Genomic DNA, 27,283 nt, shown 5'->3' with positions numbered 1-27,283 from the left:
TTGGAAAAGTGTTAAATGGACCAGAGGCGCACCGTTGAACATTTGAGAAGTTGCTCTGACAATCAAATGCTCTGTATTTGTACTCAACATGTTTCTGGTTTCTTCATTGACATGCACTAGGTCTCACTGTGGAAACACACTGGATTACCTGTAACGTGGCGGCGGTGGATTGACCATGGATAAAGTTTTTTTAAACTAGACTGCTGTATGTTTGTTTGCTCCGTACACTCCAAAACTTGCTAAAATTGAACTGCCGTACCTTGGCCCTTTTATATTCTCCGATTTATTTGTCCCTATGTATTTTTCTTGTTCTCAGCATGAAAAACCTTAAACCTATTATTTCCCAACAACTTTTTAATGCTTTTCGGAGGATTTTTTTCTCAAACTTGAAGTTAATATCAGACCTTTTTAAGCTTCCCATTCAGAGCAACAAAGCAATCTCCATCTATTGAATTACAAAAAGAAATCGCGAGGAGTTTGTCTTTGACAGTCATACAAGAGAAACTGAGCATTTTATAGCTGTTTTATCATTACCCCAGAAGCTGTTTAATGTTGGACTGTGAGAGGATATGAACAACAAACAAGAGAGAAAGAAAAGAGGTGGGTGATAAAGTAATGACTTCCAGTAGTCATTGTCCATGTCATGGCGGTGTGCGGAACAGAGAACCCAAGTGCAGACAAGATCAAACAAACAAAGACTTTAAAATCAAAGCAAAAATATTAAGAGGGGGTAAAACAACAACAATAGTTGTTATCATGCATTTCCCCACTAGAGAGCAGCAGTTCCTCTGTAATGAAAACCATACCAGTGCATCCACACTCTTAGCCAATACATTTGGTTCGAGGAAGCCTTTGGGACATAACTCTTAGTATGCATTATGAGTCAGACAGGCAGTTGTGGGGCGCTAGGGCAGCAGATGGGCTATTATCTGAATATGTGCAAGAGTGATGGAGAGCCAAGCCTGCACTAGATACAACACATCATTACTCAAACCAAATATCACTATGCCAAAGAAATTATACAGCTTACATAATGAAGCATGCATACATTCTCAAATTACAAAATTGCCAATCACTCTCTTTCTGACTAAAACTTTGCACAAAGTTAGGCGCAAGTAAATATCCAAAAGTAAAAAAGAATAGTAATGATAAAGCATAGCATCATAAGGCCAGTTAATACGTTATGTAAACTTTTTCATTTGAATCAGAATGGAATTTCTTGTAATTGCTTACTGAAAGCTTATAAATCAAAACAATGCAGAAGCAAAGACCCCAGATCTGAACAAGCTTACCAAACTCTTCCTCACTGGCATGACTCTTGTCCCATCAGACTTGACATTTTGCCAACCCTTAGATCCAGCTGAGAGCTTAATGAGACGACTGACTGTTCATCAGCACAGCAGGCAGAATTCAGACACACTCAGTCAAGGGGTGACAACGTCATAAAGAACAGGAACATTTCCCACTAACTGTGTTCAATGAATATTATTATTTCCTTTTTACGTCCTGAGTTTCAACCAAGAGTGATGATTCTGCAAGGGAACAAAGGAGTCTGTGGAACAAAATACAACATTTTATTAATAATGTCTGGGATGTATCAAACTGGGATGAGAACGAACTTGTTAGCATTATTGTAAATTAATAAGGTTAGTTAATATTATTAATGCAAAAGTATTTAAGGTAATTCTGTAAAGTTAAGGTGAAGTGGGGGAAACAGCCTATATTTATAAATAACTGAAGTAAAAGTCATCATAAAGTACACTGTAAAAAAATCCTGTAAAAACAGTTTACTTGTCAATTTTGCTAATTCTTGTATTTCTTCTGTATTTGACGGTTTTTAGAAAAATTACAGTTTTTTTGTATTATGTGTGAAAATATGTCAAAAACAGTAAAATTCTGTAAAATTACAGTTTTTTACATTATATATGAAAAATGTGTAAAACAAACAATATAATTCTCTAATATATATTATTTTACAGTATATGTAAAAAAACGTATGGTTCTGTAAAATATATATTATTTAAAAATTGTACTGTAAAATTCTGTAAAATGACAGTTTTTTACAGTCTAGGTTTCTTTAAAACAGAGTACAATCTACAGTTTATGAAGTGGAGTGTGCCAGGATTATGCAAATCAATTCGTTTTATAATTGTCTGTACTTAATTCAAATATGGGTCATTAACTTGTAGTGAAGTGTGTCTGGGGTTTTCAAGGTTGCATTTACAATCTAACTTAATGGTCTGAATGCATCAACAAAAAATAGTAATGAGATTTGACCTATAATATAGCAATAAAAAGCGAACGTCTCTCTAGCAAGGGTGATATGAGAGAAGACACTAGCATTCAGCACTGCTCATAGCCACCAACCATCTACCATCTACCATTCTGGGATTTCAATTCTGTGTCTAGAGGCATAGAAGTCTTATCATTTATACCATATTTTCCCTTTTAGGCAAACACACAAACACACACACACACCTTGACTTCGGTCACACAGTGCACATACTGTAGCTCTATGACTGTGGCTTGACCATGGCTGTTTAATTAACTTCTTATCAGAGGAGTGTGTCTCTGGATCCACAGGGCTCCAGGGACAGTCCCAGACACACACTCCCATCTGACATGGCAGACGGCAAAGCAGCACAACCCTCTGATATATCCTTCAGCTCCATATCAGCATTTCTTAGCCCATCTGCTTTTTTTTATCATGTTCTCTTCAGCATGCTGCTCACACTAGGTACGATGTCCTGAATAAAATATCTAAAACAAACAACACCACACAGAAATCAATTGAAATCCATGATGGGAAATGAGGATTTGATGGCAGTAAGGCAGCACCCAAAAGTAAGAGAATTGAAAAAACATATGGCCTATAAATATTGCTTACCCGCCACAGTGCTGTATTTTGAATTATTAAAAAATATTTTTTGTCTCTTTGACTGTTCAATTACTTTACTCATTTTTTCAGAGCCTATTTGTAACAGTGATGAGGTAGGCACAGTCTCTCTGATGCATACATTTGTCACAGCGTGAAGACCCATAGTGATATTGCACCTCATATTTTTGGTGCCGTTTATTGCGAGGTATATTGCATATGTCACAACATGGTGTTCTGGAGAAAAATAAGCTTACACCGTCCAAGATAAACATGGTGGCTTTGACTGCGGTTTAAGTTAGAAAGGGATCTTCAATGTAGAGCCGTAGGGTTTTGTCAGGGTGTCTACAAGCAATTAATATTTAAAAGTTACTAATAATAATATTAATTATTTAAAAATGACAAAATGTAACAGGGGGTCCAGGTTCTGGCTGTCCAGTCAAAGTGCCAAGGCACCCTATCCAGAAAAGGTGAATATCCCTGAGTTAGATGCATAAAATGTTATATCTGCATGTCTTTTAAAATAAATCATGTTTTATTGTGTTCCCTACAGTAATAAGTTACTGGCCAAGCAAGTAACTTGTTTTATTTACTCCCTTTAGGCAATTTTAAGCCGCATTGTTAATTTTTGACCGTGCTGGGAGATGCGGTTTACGGCGACGCCTCAGCATAAATCACACAGCAGCACAGGCAAATGCCTCTCAGTCACAGACAGTTGCCGTTGATTGCAGGTAAAATATAGGCACAGGCACTCGTGTTGATGAGAGCCTTCTCCATAATGCCATATAATGTTATGGATGGCCAACGGTTTTCATAAGAGTTTAGTGCCATTTCCTGGACTGCACTGACAGGGTGTTTTATTAGCAGAACATCGTCTTTGCTACCAACATCTGCACACTGAGGAGCATAGACTACAAAAACCGGCCATTCATATTTTATTAGCCATTTTGCTGGCTATCCATAATTCAGCAAAGAACGTACTTAACAGGCCTGCTCCGGGAGAGTGGACCAATTATACAGCCCCTGTGAAGGAGAATTGATTCTGGTTGGATCGTAATATCTGTGTGCACGCAGTATCTGTGTGTACGGCAGGTGATAACAGGAGATAAAAATGAAGCTGGCTGCATGCAGGGAGATGGAGAACACACACACATACACGATTGGACAGCAGCATTAGCTGTATTATCTTAGCTTGCATTCTTTAATTGGCACAACGGCTCAAAATGTTTGAGTTCAGGGTTCAGCTTTCTAACACTATTTCTGGAATTCTGGTCAGGGACGTTCAGTTTTTTTGATCATGGTAATCATCTTGTTTACAAAGTTACCGCTACACTGTTATTTCATGGTGAACAATGTGCATCATCTGCTTGTATTTGACTGACATGTATGCTCACTTATTTGTTGTTGAATCATATGTAATTGCATTCTAAATATTTGATATTCTGATTACCGTCTGTTTGTTGTTCTTTGGGATGCAGGAATGTCGGGAATTAAGTCGTCTTTTCTATTGTATGGGTGATGATGTGACATTGGTGTTACACATTTTTTGTTATATTTGCACACACAAAGCAAAATTCCAAACGAATTCCTGAAGCCATATTGTTCTCAACACACTGCTTTGTCTGTGCTGTTTAATTGAAAAGTCTTCCTTTGCATACCAGCCTACATCTTTTAGTGAGCACTAAATCCTTCTAAGGACCCATGCTTCTTTGTATTCCATGCTAATATCTCCCTTCACTGAACAATGAAGATAACATATCACAGCTATGGCGTGTTAAATAGAAGACTGAAGAATATTGGTCCACAGAAAGACATTTAATTGGCTGCATTAGTCATGTGGTTCTCTGAGATCGTTTAATCCTGACAGTTTTTTCTGTCATTAAGAGGTGGAGGTTGAATAAGTGCTGTTATATTTAAATAAACTCTAAAGATAAAATAGCTGTATGTATAAAAACACCTTGAATCAGTCCATATGACCCACTGGAAACAAAGATAAAAAATAAGATGTCCTTAACACCTCATAATGTTTCTGCCTCTACAGTAAAGATTAAAGGTCCAAAGTGTCATTTTTTGGAGGATCTATTAACAGAAATGCAAGATAATATACCTAACTGTCTTCAGTTTTGTATTAAGACCTTACACCTAATGAAGCGTTATGCGTTTATTAACTTAGTATGAGAATTTCTATCTACATACACCGCGAGTCCGCTTGCATGGAATTTTCCATGTTGTTTCTAGAGTAGCCCTAAATGGACAAACTGCTCAACAAAGCGGGTTTCATAAATACATTATCTCCTTCGGCAAAGTAGCAAAAACGTGACGACATCTTAGAGTCGTCAAGTGCTCCAAAAGGGAGGGATGGAGTGAGCTGTTGCAATTCCCAACCTCACCACTACATGCCGCTAAAATCTCCACACTGTTCCTTTAATTAAAGATCAAATTGAGACTTTTGCATCTCCTCAAGAGTTTTAGAACAGATCAGAACAATTTCACAGACTCTGCTCATATTCACCTACAACCACGAGTCAGGAATTTCAATATGAACTCAAACATTTCATCAACTTCCTTCCAAACCAAATTATCTAGGTTATGCCATCCAGACGGATTTTATAGCTCTGTACTCCTACTGTATGTCTCCTGTATGTAACTCTCTCATTTGTTTCTATTTTTATTTCTCGTAAGAAATTGTGGCAGATATGAGATGCAGGTGAGCACACTGCTCAATATGTCGGAGCACATACACTAGCCACTAGGCTGCAACTTCAATTACATTATAATAAAAAAAGATACTTAAATAAAACATAGCAGGAAACATGATTAATTCCATTGCGCTATGAAAGAGAAACCTCTGAGCAATACAATCGCTCTATGTAAGTGTCTGAGTGTCCTTTTCCCAGATGGGATGAAATCCAAGGGGAGGTCATCATTCATCAGCAGGGGAGAAAGGAGTCGAGGGTCTCGATACAGCGAATGGAAGCGGCACTTCAGGCTTCTGGTACCCAACTTCACTCACAAGGTCCGTGTCCCTGTGGGACTAAATAGACCAAATCTGAGTTTTCAAAGAGCACAGAAGAGTCCAGGAAAAGACAAGCTTAATTGATCACCCTGTCACTGCTCTTTATCGTTAACGGCTTCGTGTCACGGTAACAAATTAGATTGTTGCGGGATGAGACCAATTAATTGTGATGTTAGACGGCCTGCCAAGTACTCTGTGCCAAATGCAATTGTGAACATGGGTGATTTCTTGCTTTTACGGGAGCACTCCATCAAAATGCCATTTTCTATTCTGCATCTTTCAAGATTCGAATAGCTGAGAGCAGAGGTGCAAATGAATCAGATGAAATGTGAAAGGATATTCAATAGTTCATATCTTCTTATTTACTCAAAAGAACAGGTGGATCCTCTGTCGAAATAAAATATCAATATGCTCTATCAACGTTAAAGGACCAAACAACACACACACACATTTATTTTCACAAATTATGATTTCAAAGGGAGGTCAGGTTTGTCAGGTTTGCTCAGGTTTTGCTCACTTTTGGTTACAAATTCGTCCCCAAAATATAGTTAAGTGGGTCAAGCGTTAAGGCGTTTACTGTATGTGGGTAGTTGACAAATAATTCTTACATGTGTCATATAGTTATGTTTATCATTTAAAATAATATTATGAAGATTTGTCTTCATTGTTAGTTGTCCTTCACACCATTAGACAAATTTGCATATCATTCTGTCAATTAAGGACTTCTCACAATAGTTTTGACAAAGATTATGATATTTGCTACTACACTAACGGTTGATTGCATTAAATGAATGATACATTTCTACACTTCATAAAACGCCACAAAATCTGTGCCCCCCCTGGATCCATCTTGGGGTTTGAGAACCACTACCCTACTACATACTCTATTTTGACGTCAATTTAATATTCGTATGGGCAAACTTGTACACACACACACAGTGCACCGCTGCAAAATCTAATATTAAAGTAGACTTGTGAAAACCGAAGCCAGAATAGGTCCAACTCAATTCAGCATTCCATAAGATGCTGGATTCATGAGGTTAGAGAACATACTAAATCCATCCATCCTACTCCGCTATCTCAATGGACATATATAAATTCCCAATGGATTAATTAAAGACCTAAATGACCTTTTACTGCATGCACGTTCCACAGTCTGAATTCAAAGTGAATTGATGTAAAACACAAAGTCGCACGACCATCTGCATGGCACAGGCTGTGTATCATCACATCACCGATCTGCTCTGGAGACAATTAATATTCTTTGTGTGCTAACACACACAACTGAGCTTAGTGTCTCTGAGGAGCTGGTGGGTAATTGCTGAAGTCAGACACAGTGTGAGAGCCGCTCTGTATCATAGGTGCTAATACGTGTTTATCCAGGGGCTCATACCTTTGATGTAGGCTCGGATGGAGGAGTATCATCATATATTAATGCAGTCATAATATGTAGCTGGTGGAATGGCTCTATTTAGTTGTGATTAAGCTCTAAGAGACATCTTTTGTTATGTAAATCAATCCTAGGTACCTTGCCACAGATTCAAGATTATGACAAACATCGGCTGTGCACTTGTAACAGCATGTGGTTTCCATGTGTCAAGTGGTTCACCAAAGTGCACGTTTGAAAAGAAAATCGTGAATGAATAAAAGATGGTAAAATGTACAACAAAGAAAGTCAAAAAAGTGATGCTTGGATGTTTCAGAAAAAGGGTTCTCAAATGTGCACCTTGAGTGTCCTTGACATGAAAGAGAGCACAAAGTTACAACAATCATTCAAAGATCTGATGTCGTGACCAGCATACATCTAAACTGGTTTCAGAAGTTAAAACCAATCCTGCAATTCTCACTAAGTCCTTCGCCTTTGCTGTTTCCAGAGCTAATTAGGCATATTGACACTTGAGAGATACAAAACCATTGGAAGGCATTAAACATTGTGCACCTGTTTGGTTTCACAGCTAAAAAAACAATTTTATTGTCCAGCTGTAATGGTGAGAAAATTGGAAGCAGATTTCTTTCACATTAAACTGTTATCAGGTTGAAACACCAGTTGCGCTTTTCTCGAGAATTAGATTAGGCATGGGACAAGCGAAACAATTTGAATGCTTCGATTTTTTGTTCAACAGCATTATAAGCCCAACTTCAATTTGTTTCCATAGCTTTTGAAAAACAGAGACTTAATGTCGTTAAACGCAGACCAATTGATTCCATTGAGTTATGTTGAGAAAACGTATCGACTCAAGCCAAATTCACCCAATAATGGAAAGTGATGAAAAGTAATTTCTATGCAAATAGTGTTGACAAATGTATTCCATATTTCCTGTTTATTGTGTGGATCTAAATTGCTTTGCCTCACTCTTATTGAATTGAGACCTAAATTATCGTTTAATCTAGTTGCGCTGTGATCTATTTTCATGGGGAACTGATTTAATTGGTTGTTATTGCATTCTGTGGGCTTGAACAGGAGGTATGAGTATGGAAAGGATATTTCTCCATCAATAACCAGCTTTTCTTTGCCTCCTCCCCCTACACTGAAAGCCATTAAACAGTCCGCGGTCCATTCTCTCCTGCATAGCGTCATCAGAACGGGAAAATGGAAGGATTACAGGATTACACTGAAAAAATGCATGTTTTATACAACCATCATACTCTAATGTGTTTCATTATTCCATCACAACCTCCTTTCTCCCTGGTCACAAATCAAGAAAATACTGCTTTCACAAAACAGTTTGCAATGCATATTTTTAATGAACAGACCATAACTATTCTGCTCCATACTCAGTTCTTGTCTTCCATTCCAGATTCAAAGAAAAGCACAATAGCGGTTTTACCTGTCAGATTTCAGTCATTCGCAAACAAAAGAGTCACAGCAGTCTGTGGCAGTTGCATCTATTTTCTGTGATTGACATTGTCGGTGCTGGCGCGGATGGCACTTCAGGGAAAAGAGAGGACAAGCCGAGATGTCACAATCCGTATCGTAGCTGTCAACGTACTCTGAATGGAGACACAAGGCAGTCAAATAGACACAGACGGCATTAAATGAACATTTAAGCCTACAGGCAATGTAGCCAATTAAAATGTCAGCCATTTTGATCACAATTTAGGCTGCATCTTGATGTTTGTCAAATGAGAATGCATTTCACAGGGAACTCACACACAAAGCAAGCTTACTTTATATTTATTTCCCCCACCTTCAACAAAATTGAATACTTATTGTGTAACCATTGTTTTACAATCTAGCTCAGTTTCCAGTTTGCTCTGAAAAAATCTATTTAGTTCCATGATATAGTCTGCCTATAGTTGCTTTAAACCAGAAGCTCAACTTATTTTTTCCCTAAAACAAACCAATTTGAAAGTTGTATTTTGAGAAAACCCCACAAAGAAATCAATACAACTGTATGCATTAAGATACGTGTTTGACAACAGAATCACGACCCTTTGATACAAACACTGGGTGTCTAAGTAGATTCCATATGTTCTTGAGTAAATATAATGAAAAATCACCCAAGATATCTCTCGCTCCTCTCCTGTTTGCCAGTGCGCACGCGGGGAGGGTGAAGTCTCAGTTTGAAGTCTCCGCGTCTTCCTCATTTCTACGGAGCGCGCCAGCGTCTGTCGGACCTTCAGCATCCGATTTATTTCCTAATAAATACAGTAACTGCACCTTAGATGACTACGCACGTAACTAATACAATGACCTGTTGTAATCTTTGGAGGAGCTTTATGTGCCGAGGAATCCTTGCGTAAGGAGCATCATCTCACGCACGGGATGGGATCGCAGCATCGCGTTTAGGATCGGCACGGGAATGGAAAGTTAAAACGCTCGTGGACTGCGAGGACAACGGTTCCTGTTAAGGATCTGTTTTAAAACAAGTTTCAAAATGATCCTTTTTAGGTAAATGCGTTTGAATGTAATTATACAATAATGGCTCTACGGCGCAGTTTTTAAATGTGGTCTAATACATTGCTCTGTTTGTGGTGGACTGTTAATTCTGCAGATTAAGCAGCGCTGTTTCCTTAGGCACAATGAAATCCATCTTCTACAGTCGCTTTTTCATCCTTCTCCCGTGGATCTTGATAGTGATCATCGTGATCGACATCGACACCAAACGATCGTCTGTTCGCAACACGGCCAGCTTCTATTTCTCTCGGCTGGGAAACGTCCAGCAGCGGCAAGACGCCAGGACGACTCGAACCAGCAGCGTCAGCAGCAGCAGCCGGGCCGGGAGTAACATCACATCTCCCCCGGTCATTTTTGCCATCACTCCCACTTACAGCCGGGCGGTGCAGAAAGCGGAGCTCACACGCCTGGCCAACACGTTTCGCCAGGTCCCGCAGTTTCACTGGATCGTGGTGGAGGACTCGAACTCTCACACGGAGCTGGTTTCACGGTTCCTCGCCCGATCCGGGCTGCGGTACACCCATCTGAACGTATTCACCCCGCGCAGGTTCAAGCGGAAGGGGATGCCCAGGGCTACCGAGCAGAGGAACGCGGCGCTCGGCTGGCTCAGGGGACATCGCACCTCCAAAGATAAAGGTGTCGTTTTCTTTGCGGATGATGATAACACTTACAGTCTTGAGTTATTTGAAGAGGTAAATGCGACTTTTAAACACTACACTATACACATGTAACTATAGAGAGTGACAGTGTGATGCAGTATTGGACCACAATACGGTTATAAAAGCAACAATGCAAAGTACAGCCATGCACTTGGTAACTAAACATTTTTTTTTCAGTAGCTATAGTTCTGATAACACTGTCATAATTCTGCAATGTTTTGTTTAAAATTGCCAATTGTGGCTTATATGGAAACGCATGCCACAAATGGTTTATTACTCAGTGAACATTCATGCAGTAAGCACCACTGCAAAAGCATCTTATTTCCGTTAAAGAAAATGAGAACTAGCATTTTAGCATCAATCCATCTTCTTCAATTCATGTTATTTCACTCTTGGTTTGGACTTGTGGAGGTTTTATACTTTAGGATTGGATTTTATATGGATGATAGTGTGCCATTGCAGATGATTTGCCTTGAGAACCTGTTCAAGTGATACTCTCTTCTTGAAAGCAGGTAAAGACCCTGCAGACATCCGTGTGTCATCTATTTCTTCTGACGTTCGAAACGCACAGTGGTTCCTGCACCTAAATGAAGGCGACCCAGTATACTGTGTAGTCAAGCAGAGTGAATTAACCCAGTTTAAGGCAGTGAGAATCACAGAGAAACGACAGACTGACCTGACAGCCGGGAAATTAGGATTTGTCTACTTAAACGGTTGTCTGTGGAGGACAGACAAAACAGATAACAGAGTGAGGTGACTTCATTTGACACATCCATAGGTTGAGCTTTTCATGCATTTGACATCATTTTCGATTTCTTGGAATTCTAACGATTATATTTTCAGTTTTTTTTATGACCAGTCTTGAAGAAAGACATTAGCTGACTAACCTGACTAGTCCAAGCAGTTTATGCACCCGGCAATCTCTACTACTTTCTGACTTCCAATAAAAACACATCTTATATTATTGCCCCCTTAAGATGAATCGTGCTTCATCGATTTTCTCCCATTTGTAAGTGTGTAAATGTGTCTGCTAAACGCACAAATGTAAATGCTGAGGAAGAACTCATTTGCCAACGTTTGCAAACGTAGTTGAAGTTATTCTGAGGTTGAGGTACTGCGTAATGAGAACTCAATATATGCAGATATGCATAGCCGTAACATTTTATTGTTAAAATGTCTACCCTCAGTTTGTCACTGGGCAAGTGTCCTCCACTGTACTCCTCAATATCTTAAGTTGCAGAACATTTCCGACAGATGTGAAATCCATTTCAATTATACCCATTCCATATAAACAAAAACAAACTATGGTTGGTCGTTTTGCTTATCAGTGGGTGGCTTTTGGCCAGACGGACATGTATACAAAAGCCAGACTATTCTACCAGTATTTGTTTGCAGTAATCTTGAAAAGGATTGCCTGATTTATATCATCAATTATTCCACTCTTCGGTTTCTAATGTCTGAACTGAGCTGACCGGCCTCATTTCTATGGCCCTCTTTCTCGGTTCCTCATTTCGTCAATGCTTGCTTTGTGAATCTCTCCCTCCTTTCCCGCTACATTCTCCAGAACACAGTTGGACGTGTTGATGAACACAGAATAGCCCTTGAGGGGTAGAGCACTGTCAGAGCACTGATCACCCCTGCTCTTTTGAAGAAAGACTCATTACACAGCTTAACATCGACAGCTCTGTCATTTCACAATTTTACAAGTGTTAGATAATGACAAATATTAATGACACAGAGAAAAATATTTAGAAAAACACTTACTTGTATTTATTAGGCAGACCCCCCCAAAAAGCTTGACTTACTGTACTAATGACAAATGCTACAATATCATTCACAGTATGAATTAAATTGATAAATATTTTAAGAAACACAACATACTGTCATGGTTATGCCAAATCATAGTGGCGGAATCAAGACAGAACCCCATGTTTTACGTGGAGAGAGACAATTTGGGCACTTATGGGTTGCAATTCTCTCTCTCCGGTCTTGTCATTGTTCCTGCCCTCTTGTTTCCTTGTTAGTGCGCGTTATGATTTCATGCCCCACACCTGTCCCCTCCTGATTTAGTTACCTTTATAATGCCCATGTGTTTTCTGTCCTGTGCTGGTTCATTGCGTGTGTCTTTTGTGGGTGAGTTCCTGTTAACTGTAGTCTAGTCTAGTCTAGTCTAGTTTAGTAATTTGTTTTGTCATGTTTAACTTTAGTCCTGTTTAAGTGTACTTAGTCTTCTTGTACTGTTATTATAGTCCTCTGTTTTATTCTGTTACCCCATCGTGGGTTTTTGTTTCTGTTATTATTTATTAAAGTCTTGTTAACCCCCTAACCGCTGTCTGCACCTGGGTGCTCTGTCCGTGTCTCGCCCCCCACATTCATGACACATACTGCACAGTAAATCTACACAAACAGTGATTTTTACAAAATGATATATATATTTTGGGGTGAATATTTAAAGAGTATTTTAGCGGCATCTCAAGCGGACCCCTGGTGTATGTAGAAATAGCTCACGCTAAGGTAATAAAAACATGACACATTATGTAAGGTCTTTACACCTCTAAACACATAGGTGTGTAGATTATATTGCATTTCTGTCAATAGATCCTTCAAAAAATTACACACCAAACCTTTAAAGAAATGTGAATTCATAAACACAAGTTTATGGAACTGACGGCACGCCATCAGCAGTTCACATTTTTCAATGCATCCTCATAAAAATGATATGGTAATTGCCTGAAAATCATAGAAGGTACTGTTGAAAGAAACTTGGTGACCTGCTACCCCATAGCCCACCAGATTTATTGTTGCTAAAGGCAGGAACCTAAAGTCAGCTTTGTCCACAGATTCTTGAGTTTTGATGCTTGAACTACACTGATGAGAGACACATAGGTGACTCAGTGCAGTTTTTTTTTATTCGCAACACAAATTTTAGTGAATTAGTTCATTAACAATTCAATGCCTATATGGGAATGGTTGTTTCCTGACTGAAAACAAAGATGCAGGAAGGATGTCCTGCTCCACACATGCAATTATAGCATTCAATAACATAATAAACTCCATTGAGGGTTCTAGTCTGTTAAACAGAAACTAAGGGGCGGTTTCCCGGACAGGGATTAGCTGAAACCAGGACTATGCCTTAGATGAATTAGGATATTTAAGTCGTTTTAAATAAACATACCTTACAAAAAACATGGCTTGTGTGCATCTCGAGACAAAACAACCGCACTAATATATTTTTTAAGATATGTCAGTTAAAGTTATTTTTGATCAAGACACCTCTAACATTTAAGATATTATGGGGCTAGTTCTAAGCCCTGTTCGGGAAATTGCCCCAAAGTGTGAAGGTAAACATACATTTTTAAACACTGGCTAATTATAATGTACATTTTATTTCTGTATTAGAGCATATACTGTATAGATCATGTGGCATTATTGTTCTCAAAAAACGTATCTCAGTGTTCGAATTGTGTCAAAGCTCTTGGGGGTCCCATAACCAGCCCTTAAAAAAAATAGATGGAGCTGCCAGTAGGTTACATCAATCATATGATTGTTAGGGTCACAGTATGTAACCACATTAGACAAAAAATGTCCTAAAAATGTTGATAATCCATTAAAAGAGATCCACATGAGGTAGAGATTATTTCTTGTTTTTTATTTTTTATTTATATTATTGTAATGCAGGGGAACGCAAACGTTTGTCACATGAACACAATGTTCTTGGGAAGAGCAAAAGATTAAAAATATTTTCGCTCCTTTTCTTATTTTTCCACCACCTGTATGTCCGATTAGTGGCTCAGTACCACATCTTATCTGTTTTGACAATGTGAGATATCAGCGTACATAAAGAAAGACTTAATATTATAATATCAAAATTATAGTAACTGTTGAGTTTTAAGATGAACGCTTTCAATATGAGAATAACCGCACGCGGCCAGTGTCTCCGTGCGACATTTCTGTACATGGCTTCATTGATCACCACGTGGCGTGCATGAGAATGCATGGAATTTTCAGATAAAATTTTCATTTTATTTGCGTCTTGTTCATTTAAAATAAATAACGAACAATAGTTCGTTAGTTTTGTTTTAGCGTGGTTATTTGACTAAAACTAGACTAAAACCAAAAAATGTTTTTTACGAAAAACCAGGGGACCCCCAAGTTAATTATTTTAGACCTTATGAGGGGCCGGGACCACTCCAGCCCCTCCTCAATTCAAAACCTGATTTACCTTACTCCAGACTTACTACATTTTCTGAACTGTCAATGCAGCATTTCAAGTTTTGATGTCAAAAGTGTTGTTTCCTCCCTAAAGATATTAAACACATTCCTCCACTACAACTGTAATTTCTCTACACTGTCTTGTCAAAACATGGCCAGATTTTCTTATCCGCTGTCCCTGCAGGAATATGTGTGGGTCACACAAAATGCCAAATACAGATGGCTTTCCACACTAGACAAGCATTTTTTTATGGCCTGTCTCCAGCTGAAGCTGTGGCGAAAAGCATGAATGTCCCGGTTTTGACTGTGCGTTCAAAAGCCTGCAAGGTCACATAATACTTATTAGGCTATGGCAAAAAAAAGGACAAGCGGAAGAGCCTACAGGTTACCTTTTCAATCCTGTGGTGTTTCTGACAAAGAATAGTGTATATGACATTGCATTTGATAGCTGTGCCTGTCACCCTTGTTGTCATACTGTGGACCGACAGCTGCAGATGATATCCTTTCACATTAGAACCTTATTTAAATTTTCCTTTGAGTCTCACATTCAGCAGCAGCATTATGAAAACTGGGCCTTTGAAAAAAAGTCCTGGTCCCTGCAGGAGAAGACTCAGATTAGGCATTAGAAACACACAGCTAAGGGGACCAGACACGGCTTCAAAGCATGTCCAAAACTCATGGCCGCCAGCCACAGACACGTCACACTCCTGCATACAGCACTTACATAAATAGCACAACCATTAAACTTTCAAAAGCTTCACTGGCCATTTCTCTGAGAAATTACCCAGAGGTACTTGTTCGCTCGGAGACAAATCATTTCTATTCCTTGTCTAAAAATCAGTATGATGTTTAAAAGTTTGCAAGGAAAATGCTATCTTGTACAAAATGACAGATTATGTGCTGACGGGTGTTTTATTCAGATGTGATGGTGTTTATGAAACTCAAAGCAATGTGTGCCGTCTCCAGCAGTTTGCAGCTGGATGGATTTATTTGTGCTGAATTTTTTTTAAATAATTTAATAGGCAATGCTGTGTGTATTTTCTCTATAATACACTACAATACTCTACAATACAATATACTATACTGTAACATGTCTTTGCATCCATTTAGATGCGGTCCACCAGAAGAGTGGCGGTGTGGCCAGTAGGACTTGTTGGAGGCCGGAGGTATGAGCGTCCTCTGGTAGAGAATGGGAAAGTGGTTGGATGGTACACTGGCTGGAGGGCCGACAGACCATTTGCAATTGACATGGCTGGTAAGACAACACTAAGATCTCTCTTACATTTACATTTAGTCATTTAGCAGACACTTTTATCCAAAGCGACTTAAAAAGAGTTTAGGGAGCAATAATATGCGATATGCCATACAGGAGCAATAATACAAAAGGTGCCAATACAAAGTTACTGGTTTCAACAAAAGCTAGATCACTACCTGCTGAGAGAAAGAGAGAGGGTTAGTGTTTTTTATTCATTTGTCTGTCAAGTATTCACAGAAGAGATGGGTTTTAAGTAATGTTTTGAATGTTGTGAGACATGTGGTTGACCGGACGGAGTTAGGAAAAATGTTACACCAGGAAGAGGTTGTGAATGAAAATGAGCGGGAAAGTGATTAACTGCCCTATGGGAAGGCAATACAAGATTCCGCTGGTTTGTTGAATGCATGGATCTTGATGGGGCGTAGGAGGATGTGAAAGTATGCCTGTGCAGATCCAGTGATAGTCCTGTAGGCAATTAGTGACTTGAATCGGATTCAGGCTTCAACCAGTGGCCAGTGGAGCGAGAGGAAGAGGGGTGTCGCATGAGCCCTCTTGGGCTGTTGGAAGACGAGGCGTGCTGCTGCGTTCTGAACCAGCTGGAGCTGTTTGATAGCCTTTGCAAAAAGACCAGCAAGGAGAGCATTGCAGTAGTCTAACCTTGAAATTACCAGGGCCTGGACAAGGAGTTGTGCCGCATGCTCAGTGAGATAGGGTCTAACCTTTCAAATGTTGAATAAGGCATATCGGCATGACCGCGTTGTCTTTGCAATGTGATCATTGAACGACAGCTGTTAAAAAAAAATGTATTTAGTGTCCATGTCATATTTTCTATTCACCTGGTGTTTAAATTTGCGGATTTAGCATTACAGATTAAGCACTGACAAATATATCACCCAGTACTGCTTGAATAGTTTTTCGAAAATCATCGAAATATCGTCCACAAACTTTGAATTCCAGAAATTGATGGAAGCAAATTAGTTTCACTTAAATTTGAAGCTGAATACAAGTCTTAAGTTTTTCCACATTCTACTCTTTCATTCCATCTGCATTTCATCATCTTAAAGATACTTTTCTTCAAAGCTATTTACAGTGCATTTTTAAGGTAAAGATTTGTCTGTTACTTGGGAATCCACCCCATGAGCCCATGAGCCTTTGCACTGCAAGCACCATGTTCTACCAGTTGAGATACAGGAACCTAGATGACCTTCCATCAACTAAACTGATTCTTTTTAAAATACATTTTTAAAGTTCAAAACCATTACAGAATGTAAATGTCTTGAAGCTATTTGAGAGGCAGAACATTAGCTGGCACATTATGTCTTCAAATTACACTACAGGACTTCTCACTTTTATCTAATGGTATTAAGATATTGAACTCCCCCACTCATCGCTCTGTCCATCTTCTCCTGGGTGTAGAAAAAAGTCTGCCTACATAATACCATGTGTTGTGTTGTGGATGAGCATAACATCAGACGAGTGGGAGTCATGTTGATACTTTCCTGAACTTAATGAAGATGTTTTAAAAGACAAAAACATGTTGCTGAAAGCAGTTAGTAAATTTGTGTTTGAGGAGAGAGGGCCATGCAAAGAAATACTCTAAAATAGAAGAACATGTATGGTGTGCAAACACCAATTTCGTTTTATCAAGGGGTTCATATGATACTGCTAAAACGAATATTATCATTTGTTTTAGATGTAATGCAATGTGTATAGTAGGATTTAAGGTTCAAAAACACTGTATTTTCCACATACCGTGCATGTTTGTATCTCCTCTTTGTCCCACCTCTTTGAAACGCTCAGATTTTTACAAAGCTCATCGCTCTGAAAAGCGAGGTGTGCTATGATTGGCCAGCTAACCAGTGCGTGGTGATTGGTCGAATACTGCAAGCGTGTGACGGAAATGTGATGCCTCCTCCCATATTTGGAACATCAGGTTCCAAAGCAATTGTACTGACAGGTACGCCACCTTACTTGCGTATACATTCCGGCGGTCTTAGTCAAATCATACCGCGAACTGAGGTAGATTTGTTACACGAGGCGTTTCAGGCAGCTCTGGGTGAGCATTGTCTTAGATATGAAAAAAAAATGTTTCGACACTTACATTTTTGCCAACTTATAACAAACCAAGACACAATATGACCCATATGACCCCTTTAAGAATCTTGTTTTTATTCAAATTGATTTGAACTTGATGTATGAAAAAATGGCGAAGGAACATACAAAGAAGGGAAGCTTCCATTGATCATTAATATGTATTAGGTTGCAAACTCTGTCAAAACAGATCTTCTACATTAAAGATAAAGTATGTACATTTTAAACCACTCTCTTAATAGAAAATATTTAAAAGTAAAGACTTGAATCAAACAAGTTTCCTAAAACTTACATCTTTGCTATTGTTCAGGCAATCAGATATTAACTTATGCCAATGGGCCAGAAATTCAGTCTGGATAATCGGGATAACATAAGACACATAGCAATGATGTGTCAAATAACCACAGTGTTCCATCCATCCATCCATCCATCCATTTTCTTCCGCTTATACGGGGCCGGGTCACGGGGGCAGCAGTCTAAGCAGGGATGCCCAGACTTCCCTCTCCCTAGACACTTCCTCCAGCTCTTCCAGGGGGACACCGAGGCGTTCCCAGGCCAGCCAGGAGACAGCGTCAGCGTGTCCTAGGTTTTCCTCGGGGTCTTCTCCCGGTGGGGCATGCCCGGAACACCTTCCTGGGAAGGCGTCCAGGGGGCATCTGGAAAAGATGCCTGAGCCACCTCAACTGGCCCCTCTCGATGTAGAGGAGCAGCGGATCTACTCTGAGCTCCTCCCGAGTGACCGAGCTTCTCACCCTAAGGGATCTCTAAGGGATCGCCCGGCCACCCTGCGGAGAAAGCTCATTTCAGCCGCCTGTATCCGGGATCTTGTCCTTTCAGTCATGACCCACAGCTCATGACCATAGGTGAGAGTAGGAACGTAGATTGACCGGTAAATCGAGAGCTTCGCCTTGCGGCTCAGCTCCTTCTTCACCACGACAGACCAGTACAGCGTCTTCATTACTGCAGAAGCTGTCAATCTCCCATTCCATCCTTCCCTCACTCGTGAACAAGACCCCCAGATACTTGAACTCCTCCACTTGAGGCAGGAACTCTCCACCTACCTGAAGTAAGGAAGCCATCCTTTTCCGACTGAGAACCATGGCCTCAGATTTGGAGGTGCTGATTCTCATCCCAGCCGCTTCACACTCGCCTGCAAACCGTCCCAGTGCATGCCGAAGGTCCTGGTCTGATGGGGCCAGCACGATGACATCATCCGCAAAGAGCAGAGATGAAATCGTGTGGTCCCCAAACCCGACGCCCTCCGGCCCCTGGCTGCGCCTAGAAATTCTGTCCATAAAAATTATGAACAGAACCGGCAACAAAGGGCAGCCCTGCCGGAGTCCAACATGCACTGGGAACAAGTCTGACTTACTGCCGGCAATGCGAACCAAGCTCCTGCTCCGGTCGAACAGGGACCGGATAGCCCTTAGCAAAGGGTCCCGAATCCCATACTCCCGGAGCACCCTCCACAAGATGCCGCGAGGGACACAGTCGAATGCCTTCTCCAAATCCACAAAGTGTTAAAACATTAAATGAAATCGCCCTTTGGATCACTCAGCTATCTCTGCATATTAAGCTGGGATGAGTATTTAAGTGTCAAAAAATTACAACACTTTTACAGTATATCTGTCAGACAAAGATGAACCTAATAATTACAGGACAAAATAAGGTATCGGGCACCAGGCGCACTGTGCTCCCTGTAATTGACAAAAACTACCTTTGCGGAAGCTAAATTCAGCAACTTTTGTGCATTTTAGCAAACGTGAGCTCTCAGGCAATGCATTAAACAGGGTGGGGGTGAGAACATGCTGACAGGTTGAAAACATCCTAATGGAGAGGCAGAGCTCGTATACCGCTCGGGGGAATGAATGCAACGTCAGAAATTGAGCTGCAGAGGAAGTTAAAGCATCCCTGATTCCCTAGACTCCAGGACTGCCTCCGGATGTAATGCTCTTCACGAAACACTAATAACAAGAGGTGATATCATCTCCCTCTCATCTGATCTCCCTCTTCTCCATTCCTAAAGGCCGTATCCTCTCCATTGCTCCATCCTTAGCTTGTGCTGATCTCATTCACCCATAATATCATAAATCGGAGATAATGTACTCATTCTCAAGCTTTACCTGTCATTGAGAACATCTCTCCTCACAAAAACAAGCATGCTTCCTCACATCCCTGCCCCAGACTAAACGTGCAACTCTACGAGCTGTTTAAGGTTCATAAATCCGCCCGTTCTACTACACTTCACTCTGAACAAAAGAAGAGAACAATGAGGATATTTAGTATTCCTGCGGTACGCCTTCTTCCGAGAGCAAACACAATAGCAGAGAGAAGGTCCTGAACCGCCTCTCATTGCTTTCAAGCGCTGCTCTTTACCTGAAGAGGAGCTCAAGTGCTTGTCTTAACACAGAACCCTTTTTAACACACAATAGCTCTATTTTGCGCATTAGGCGGAGAGGGTCGTATTCATGTAAATAAACCCAAACAAAAAGCTTCATTTGCGGTGTACACATTGATTAATGTGTGCGTGAGAAACACTAACCTTTCTACAAGTGTTAGGGGGCCCAGAAACAATGTGAAAACAACAAATTTAAGGATTTAAATGTACAGTCTTTGTAAAAGTCTTAAACTGATAAAATCATAAATCATTTACAAAATACCCAAATCATAAATGAGTAAATTAGCATGTGGTGAGAATGCATGAGATCTTACGGGTTCAGATAATAATGGCAAGGTCCATGGGCTTTATTCCCAGGGAACTCACATGCTAATAGAAAATGCATATCTTGAGTGTGGAAGTAAAGCATTTTAAACACAACCTCTGGCGGTAGCCTTTGAATAGACTTGAAATGCTGTTTATTCCTCTCACCCCATCCCTGGAGAGCTGTTGGTCGAACAACAACAAAAACCCGGCTGTTTCAAGGCCATGTCTCTGACTCTCAGAACAAGTCCTTACTTCCCCCAATCCCCCTACAGTGACATCAAATCACAATAACGTCATTTATGAAAAAAGAAATAGATGGAAAGGAAGCTGGCTGGTTTTCAGCTTTTAATAAACCTTGACAGTATACATGTCGATCTGAGGGGGGAAATGTTGTAACTACACAAGGACACAGTTAGCTAGAGCTCAGATCTACATTGCATTACTGTCGTGAGTTCGCCTCTGTGGATTTGAGGGAGGCCCAGGTGGTTTTAGGCGTCCTAGAAAACAGCCTGTACCCAGTATAAAAAGCCGGCAACATAGGGTTATATTCCCTACAGTTAAATTTGAAGTTCTTCTCCGTTTATGGAACCGTGATCGTGTCGTGGAGAGAAATGGAAATGAGAGGGTGAAATATTCCTTCTGACCCAAATGCAGCTGAGGGACGGGTTTAACCTGATCCCATGAAAAAAAAGCATAAATTATAGTTGTATTTTTGAAGCATTTCAGGCAAAACCTCCTTTTTACAACAGTTGGATGGATACACTGTAAAAAAATAGTCGAGTCAACTTAAAATAATAAGCTATCACAAACACGTTTATGAGTTAACTCAACAAAGAGAATTTAATTTAGCTTAATAATGTATGTTTACGTAATTAGTTGTCACAACATAGTCAAGATTTCCCAATGAGTAACATAACATAATATTCTTGGTTGTCAATAGAGATTAATTGCTTAAAAATAAATGTATTTGTCTTTTACTACACAGTTTGACATGTTAACTGCCTCAAACAGAAAAAGACTTTGCTCAAATTACAGTGTAACAGTATGTGTTGAGTGCATTTATGTGCATTGTGGAGTAGTGTCATGCACTTACACCTCAACATTAAACACACAAACCTCAACCATGTAGCAATCAAAAACCATCATTCTTAAAAAACTCTTAACACAACAGATAGCATACAGTAACAACAATATTTAAACATAAATTAAGTCAGCAAGAACTTAAACACTTATCTTTAAAAGAAAAACAAATAAGAATCCGAAGATGAATTGAACATGCTGCAATGCATCTTGAGAACTTTCAATCTCCTGCAATATTGTTTGTTTAAATACACTGTTTTGTAAGCTGGGCAAACGTTTTTTGACGCATTTTGGCAAAAAACTTGAGAATCTAAATCCGGTCAACAAAATTATGTATTACTTTACTTTATCAGAAACAGGCTTATTTTGTTCAGTATATGCAAAACAATAATGTGACTCTTTTAACTAAACATTCTATGTTCAAGTACCTTATCTATCTCATTTATTTAGCAAGTTGGATTTTTTACAGTATCATATAAAACTAGTTCAGAAAAAAAAACTCACCGCTACTTTCGGAAATAATATCAAACTGGTGCTTTATATAAATTTTTCGGGTTTATGATACTATTACTTAAATAAGTTCATTAATACCTCTGAACCAACATTTGGTCCCAAACTAGCTAGCTCACGCTGAGTGGCCCTATTTATCCCCTATTTATGGGGAGAACCATGAACTGAGGGCAGCAGACCAGAAAATATGTGCGTCACTGAAGCAGAGCACATGCTGTACTCTTTAACACCTTAAAATGTACCAAAAAGTAACATTTTACAGTGTTATTGTACAAATACATTCTCTTACCTTTGGCAGGTTTTGCAGTGAACCTGCAGGTTATCCTGTCAAACCCTCGTGCCATGTTTAAGAGGAGAGGAGCAAAACCAGGGATGCAGGAGTCCGACTTCCTCAAACAGATCACGAAGGTTGAGGATTTGGAACCAAAGGCACGCAACTGTACCCAGGTCAGTAGATAATCCTGCATTTTGCCTTATAAAATGTTGATTATAACGTCCTATAACAACTACACAAACGTGTTAAAGGTCCTGATAACACTGTTATAAATGTTTTTTAAACCCAGTTCAAAACCAACATGCAAACACATGATGTAACGGACCTTTTCTGCACCTTTTGTAGGTATTAGAAAGATCTACATACATATATTGTGTTTTAAAAAAAATATATATAAAAAGTTTGCAGTCCCTTAACTCTTGAGCTTCCGCTGAACGTTGTGACTCAATTTAAGCATTTGGTGCAACTTCAAAAGAGATTTTTCACCTTTACATTTTTCTTAATCTGGTGTCAATAGTGCAAAAGTGGACGCAGGAATAACACAGAAAGTGCTTGCAATTGAAAAACACATTTCTGTGAATTTGAACCTGTTCGGTCTCTAAAAGCGTCTACAAATCGTCCACGGCCCATTATCTCAGGTGCTGGAATCTCACTGAACCCAAACCTTTTCAGTCTGCTCACCTTATGTGTCAAAATGCGCTTTTCTACCATACAGCACATCATGGCGACTGCCATCATCATTATCACCCAATTACCCTAATGGTAGCCGCGCTGGGTTATTAATAGTGACTATTAGCAGGACTGACAATTCCACTAATCACCCACACCAGCGAAAGCAGGACACGCTTCTTACAGCATCCAATGAGCTACGTGTCATCTTGCTACACCTGAGACAGAATAATGTGCATTGTAAACACACTTCAGAGAGTGTCGCTTCATTCCCGCAGTACAATTGTGTGGCAGCAACCTTCAAAGTGGAGGTTTAACACAGTATATTCATTTTTGTGCCTCTGTTCAATTAGACATCCACAATTTATATTTGTATCATATATATATCTATCCCGAGGTAGGGGAGGAGGGTAGAGAGAGAATAATTAGCGTAGCTGCTGTGCACTTATAAACAAGAGCTAAAACTATTATGCATCACACATTCTTCTATTGTATGGACACAAAACCAATGGAAGTCAAAGAACCAACTTTTTTCATACAGATTATATCTTCTTTTGTGTTGTCTGCAGAACAAACAAAGCCACAGCAGGTTTATAAAATCAAGAGGGTAGGGTACCCCATGACGGAATTTTCATTTTTGGGTGAACTACCCTTTAAGAGCTAATAGGCGACTGGTAAACATTAACTTCTGAGAACAATTCAAACATTTTACAATTATTTCATCAGAATACGCAGTTCATTTTAAGCAGACCTCAAAGGAGAAAGATTTTTTGAAACAGATGGTGTGGTTACAGCCTTAACAAGCAGGGGATCACGGAGCAACGCTAACCAGCCTAACCTTGACCCCTTGGTCACTTCTTCCTCATCATCTTAACACACATGAGCGTGAGCAGGCGTGCGGCCAAGTGGAGCACAGCCAGAGAGAATTTTAAGAAAGGTCACTTTTAAGCAAGCGTTCTTGATGCTCCCTTGTGGATGATTGTGACCAAGCCTGTGGGCAGGCCGATATGGCCGACTCCCAGCATGCACTTGAGAATGAAGGGCAGTCATTGGATCAGGGGTCCATGTGCTGCTGAGTAATCAGACTGAATGAATGTGACAAGGAGGACAGAAACACAGAGGGTGAAAGTCAGAAAGAGAACATGAAATAAGGCGAGAAAAGTGGTCAGGTGAGAACAGTGAGAATCTGTTTAAAGGGATAGTTCACCTAAAAACAAAAACGTTCATAATTAACTTACCTTCTTGATATCAAACTGTATGGCTTTGTTTCTTCTGCAAAACACAAATGATAATGTTTGGTATTGCATATTTGTTGGTAACCAAAAACCATTGGTCCCCATTCACTTCTATTGTATGGAGATAAAACCAATGCAAGTCAATGGAGACCACCATTATTCGATTACCAATATTCATCAAAGTATCGTCTTTTGTGTTCCGCAAAGGAAAGAAAGTCAATGACAAGAGAGTAAGTAAATGATGACGGAATTATATTAACACAAATCTGCTCTTGAATTTCTTTAGGAGGCCATTGTAAAGAATTCGTGCAAGCTGCTGTCCCTCATCAAAAATACACATTTAAAAAGCATTCAAGTATTACAATTTTAGTTGTTTACTAAGATCCTTCTAATATCTATTGAATCCCACAATAATATTTATAATATCAGTAAACTTAATATATATAAAATCAACATTTATTGGGTACTTTCAATTGGGAGATGGGTTTCCCGAACCTAAACGCCTAAATTTAAAATTGTGAAAATTATATATATATATTTTTCCCATTGTCAAATGATTCCACGTTATGTAAAAAAATGTCACTACTTAAATGGTTAAGTCTATTGGCTGAGACTGATATTAGCCACACCCCTATATTTTGGATCAAGAATCTGTATTACAGAATTACTGTGTCTCTAATAAGCTACCCTGTGAGTAGATCGGTCTCATCATTTTTAAGTAAATGTGTTCAAAAAATCGGTGTTTAACTTAAAGAAATGTCACTGATTAGGATCTTCGAGCTAGGCTCACAAGTATTCAAAAATTTTCACTACCAAAACAGTCACGTCCGAAACATATCACTGGGTATCATTGTTTGGTGGTGACAAATTTTTTTTCGGTAGTGACAAAATGAAACTCAATCCTTTATTTGTGGAAATGAATAAAACGCAGTTATTTAGTATTTTTGTATGTTTTAGAAGTGATATAGTAGGTGAGCGGTTATCCATTATATATTTACTGTCAGATGGGTGTCTGCTCTAAGTGCTGGCTGCCCATCAGTAAGTTATTTGTATTAACACAAGATGTTGAGAGTCTGATTCAGCTTGTGCAAATTAAATATTGTGATCACTACCAAAACATGGGAGGTTTCTAAAAAATAAAAGTATTTTAAATTATCAACTAAGATGTTATATGATAGTGTTTGGTTCAATGTATGTATAAACTAATGAATCCTTAACTTTGAAATCAGTATGATAAATGTTATGCCTTTTCAGAAAGATTGGATTTTTAAAAATACAACAAATCTTATAAATTACACTTGAATTATTGTTCAAATTTTAACTGTTATTGATTTACATGTGAAATGTTTTTTTGTAAATAGCAAAAATATAATATTTAAAAAGTAGATTTAAACAACATCTTAATATGTAAATATAATCCCTTTTATTAAATTATATATTATTGTATTATTGTGTTTCGTAGAGACAAAATTTGGGCTAATGAAGAATATTCCAAAACTTTCTGAAATTACAATACGATAAAATTAAAAGCACATATTTTTCATTCAACCTCAGCACGCTGAGTAGTAGCTATAACTTCATCACCATCAAATATCCAAGGATATATTACATGAACCAATTACATTCAGAGTTCACCATATACCAGAACTTCAGACTAAAAACTTTTAGCCAAACACAAAAAAACTGCAAAAAGCAAGGTGTCATAATAACACCTACAAACAGTATGGATATGTTGAGGTGCACTCTATACAAAATATACCACGGTATACATCTTGTTATCAGGTATAGTACCGCAGGCCAACCGCATTGTGCTACGGGTTACTTCTGAGGATATAGCTTCAAGCTGCACCTTATTTATGCCTTATAGTTATGCTTAATTAGCCTTGTTATGAAAAACAAGCAAATTTGCAGTGCCATGTGTTTGGGAAATGGCGCGTCACACCTGGTTGCGGCCATTTTAACAGCGCTCATGCCCTGCATTGCCTCAGCCTGATATAATTAAGATGTGTAATAGGTAAGGGAGATCACGAGAGATCATTCCAACATCCTTCACGCACCAGCAGACTACAACATCTCCAATGCGACATCAGACTGAAACCGAGACTGACCTAATTTTCTCTGTTGCATTGTACCTTTCTTTGTTTTCCATGCACCCGTCTCTCGGTCCCTCAAATATCTGATGGCAACATTCTGGCATTGCTCTCACTTTTTTTATGGTTTCTTTCAGGTCCTGGTTTGGCACACCCGTACAGAGAAGGTCATCCTGGGCAATGAACCAAAGCGGCAGCAGGATTCTCTATATATCGAGGTCTAGAGGACTATTGGAGCTTGAGAACTGTCAGATGGACCAGAGGACCACATGCATTTGGAAAAATCTAAAATATAAAACCCCTGCTCTTGGGACAATGTTGTTCGATTGATCAAATGCTGTGGAGTTATACTGGTTTCTTTATTGACATGCACTGGTGCGCTGGGATTTCTCACTGTGGATACACACTGGATTACCTGTAATATGGCGCTGGTGGATAAACCATGGATAAAGGATAAAAACTAGGCTACTGTATGTAAAAACTTTCCAAATCGCCTGCGGTGAACAGACAATTAGCAGACTACAGACTGCCATTTAGAGAATCAGATTAAAATCCATCTGTGAGCCAGAGGAAAAGAACGGGTTGTCTGAACACTGAAACTACGGACAGGTGGTAGAGAAGGTAACACCACAAAAAATAACCTCAAGAGAAAAAATTTCAAGGCTAATTCATCATTCCCTGGAAATAAAAAACAATGTGGTCAAAATTGGAAAAA

At 39.3% G+C, this 27,283-nt stretch overlaps 1 protein-coding gene and 1 long non-coding RNA gene across 4 annotated transcripts in view; one reads left to right on the top strand and one right to left on the bottom strand.

Moving 5' to 3' along the window:
- The window catches only part of LOC130432109 (uncharacterized), a 12,686-nt gene extending 3,156 nt beyond the window's left edge, over positions 1-9,530 (bottom strand). The window contains exons 1-2 of the long non-coding RNA XR_008908420.1: positions 9,393-9,530; positions 8,720-8,882 (exon numbers count right to left, since the gene is read on the bottom strand). This is a non-coding gene — a long non-coding RNA (uncharacterized LOC130432109). The remainder of the gene's footprint in view (positions 1-8,719; positions 8,883-9,392) is intronic.
- Positions 9,460-27,283, top strand: b3gat2 (beta-1,3-glucuronyltransferase 2 (glucuronosyltransferase S)). 3 transcript variants are annotated; one of them, XR_008908419.1, is made up of 5 exons: positions 9,460-9,783; positions 9,887-10,481; positions 15,771-15,915; positions 17,716-17,872; positions 22,599-22,683. XR_008908419.1 is itself a non-coding variant. In XM_056761354.1 (5 exons), exons 2-5 carry the CDS (start codon positions 9,915-9,917, stop codon positions 26,790-26,792), a joined length of 948 nt encoding a protein of 315 aa, XP_056617332.1. In that variant the 5' UTR covers positions 9,476-9,783; positions 9,910-9,914; the 3' UTR covers positions 26,793-27,283. The 3 variants fall into 3 exon arrangements, 2 of the variants coding, with proteins under 2 accessions (XP_056617332.1, XP_056617331.1); XM_056761354.1 differs by lacking the exon at positions 17,716-17,872 and adding an exon at positions 26,706-27,283 and having other exon boundaries at positions 9,476-9,783; positions 9,910-10,481; positions 22,599-22,747; XM_056761353.1 differs by lacking the exon at positions 17,716-17,872 and adding an exon at positions 26,706-27,283 and having other exon boundaries at positions 9,476-9,783; positions 22,599-22,747.

Source organism: Triplophysa dalaica, chromosome 11 (genome assembly GCF_015846415.1).
Source record: "Triplophysa dalaica isolate WHDGS20190420 chromosome 11, ASM1584641v1, whole genome shotgun sequence".
Taxonomy (NCBI): domain Eukaryota; kingdom Metazoa; phylum Chordata; class Actinopteri; order Cypriniformes; family Nemacheilidae; genus Triplophysa; species Triplophysa dalaica.
This window is presented reverse-complemented; position numbering and strand designations above follow the sequence as displayed.

Excerpts from the sequence above, each read along its gene's own strand:
- b3gat2 (XM_056761353.1), top strand. Across the intron at positions 15,916-22,598 it reads ATTTGCAATTGACATGGCTG|GTTTTGCAGTGAACCTGCAG; the intron begins GTAAGACAACAC and ends TACCTTTGGCAG. Across the intron at positions 22,748-26,705 it reads AGGCACGCAACTGTACCCAG|GTCCTGGTTTGGCACACCCG; the intron begins GTCAGTAGATAA and ends GGTTTCTTTCAG.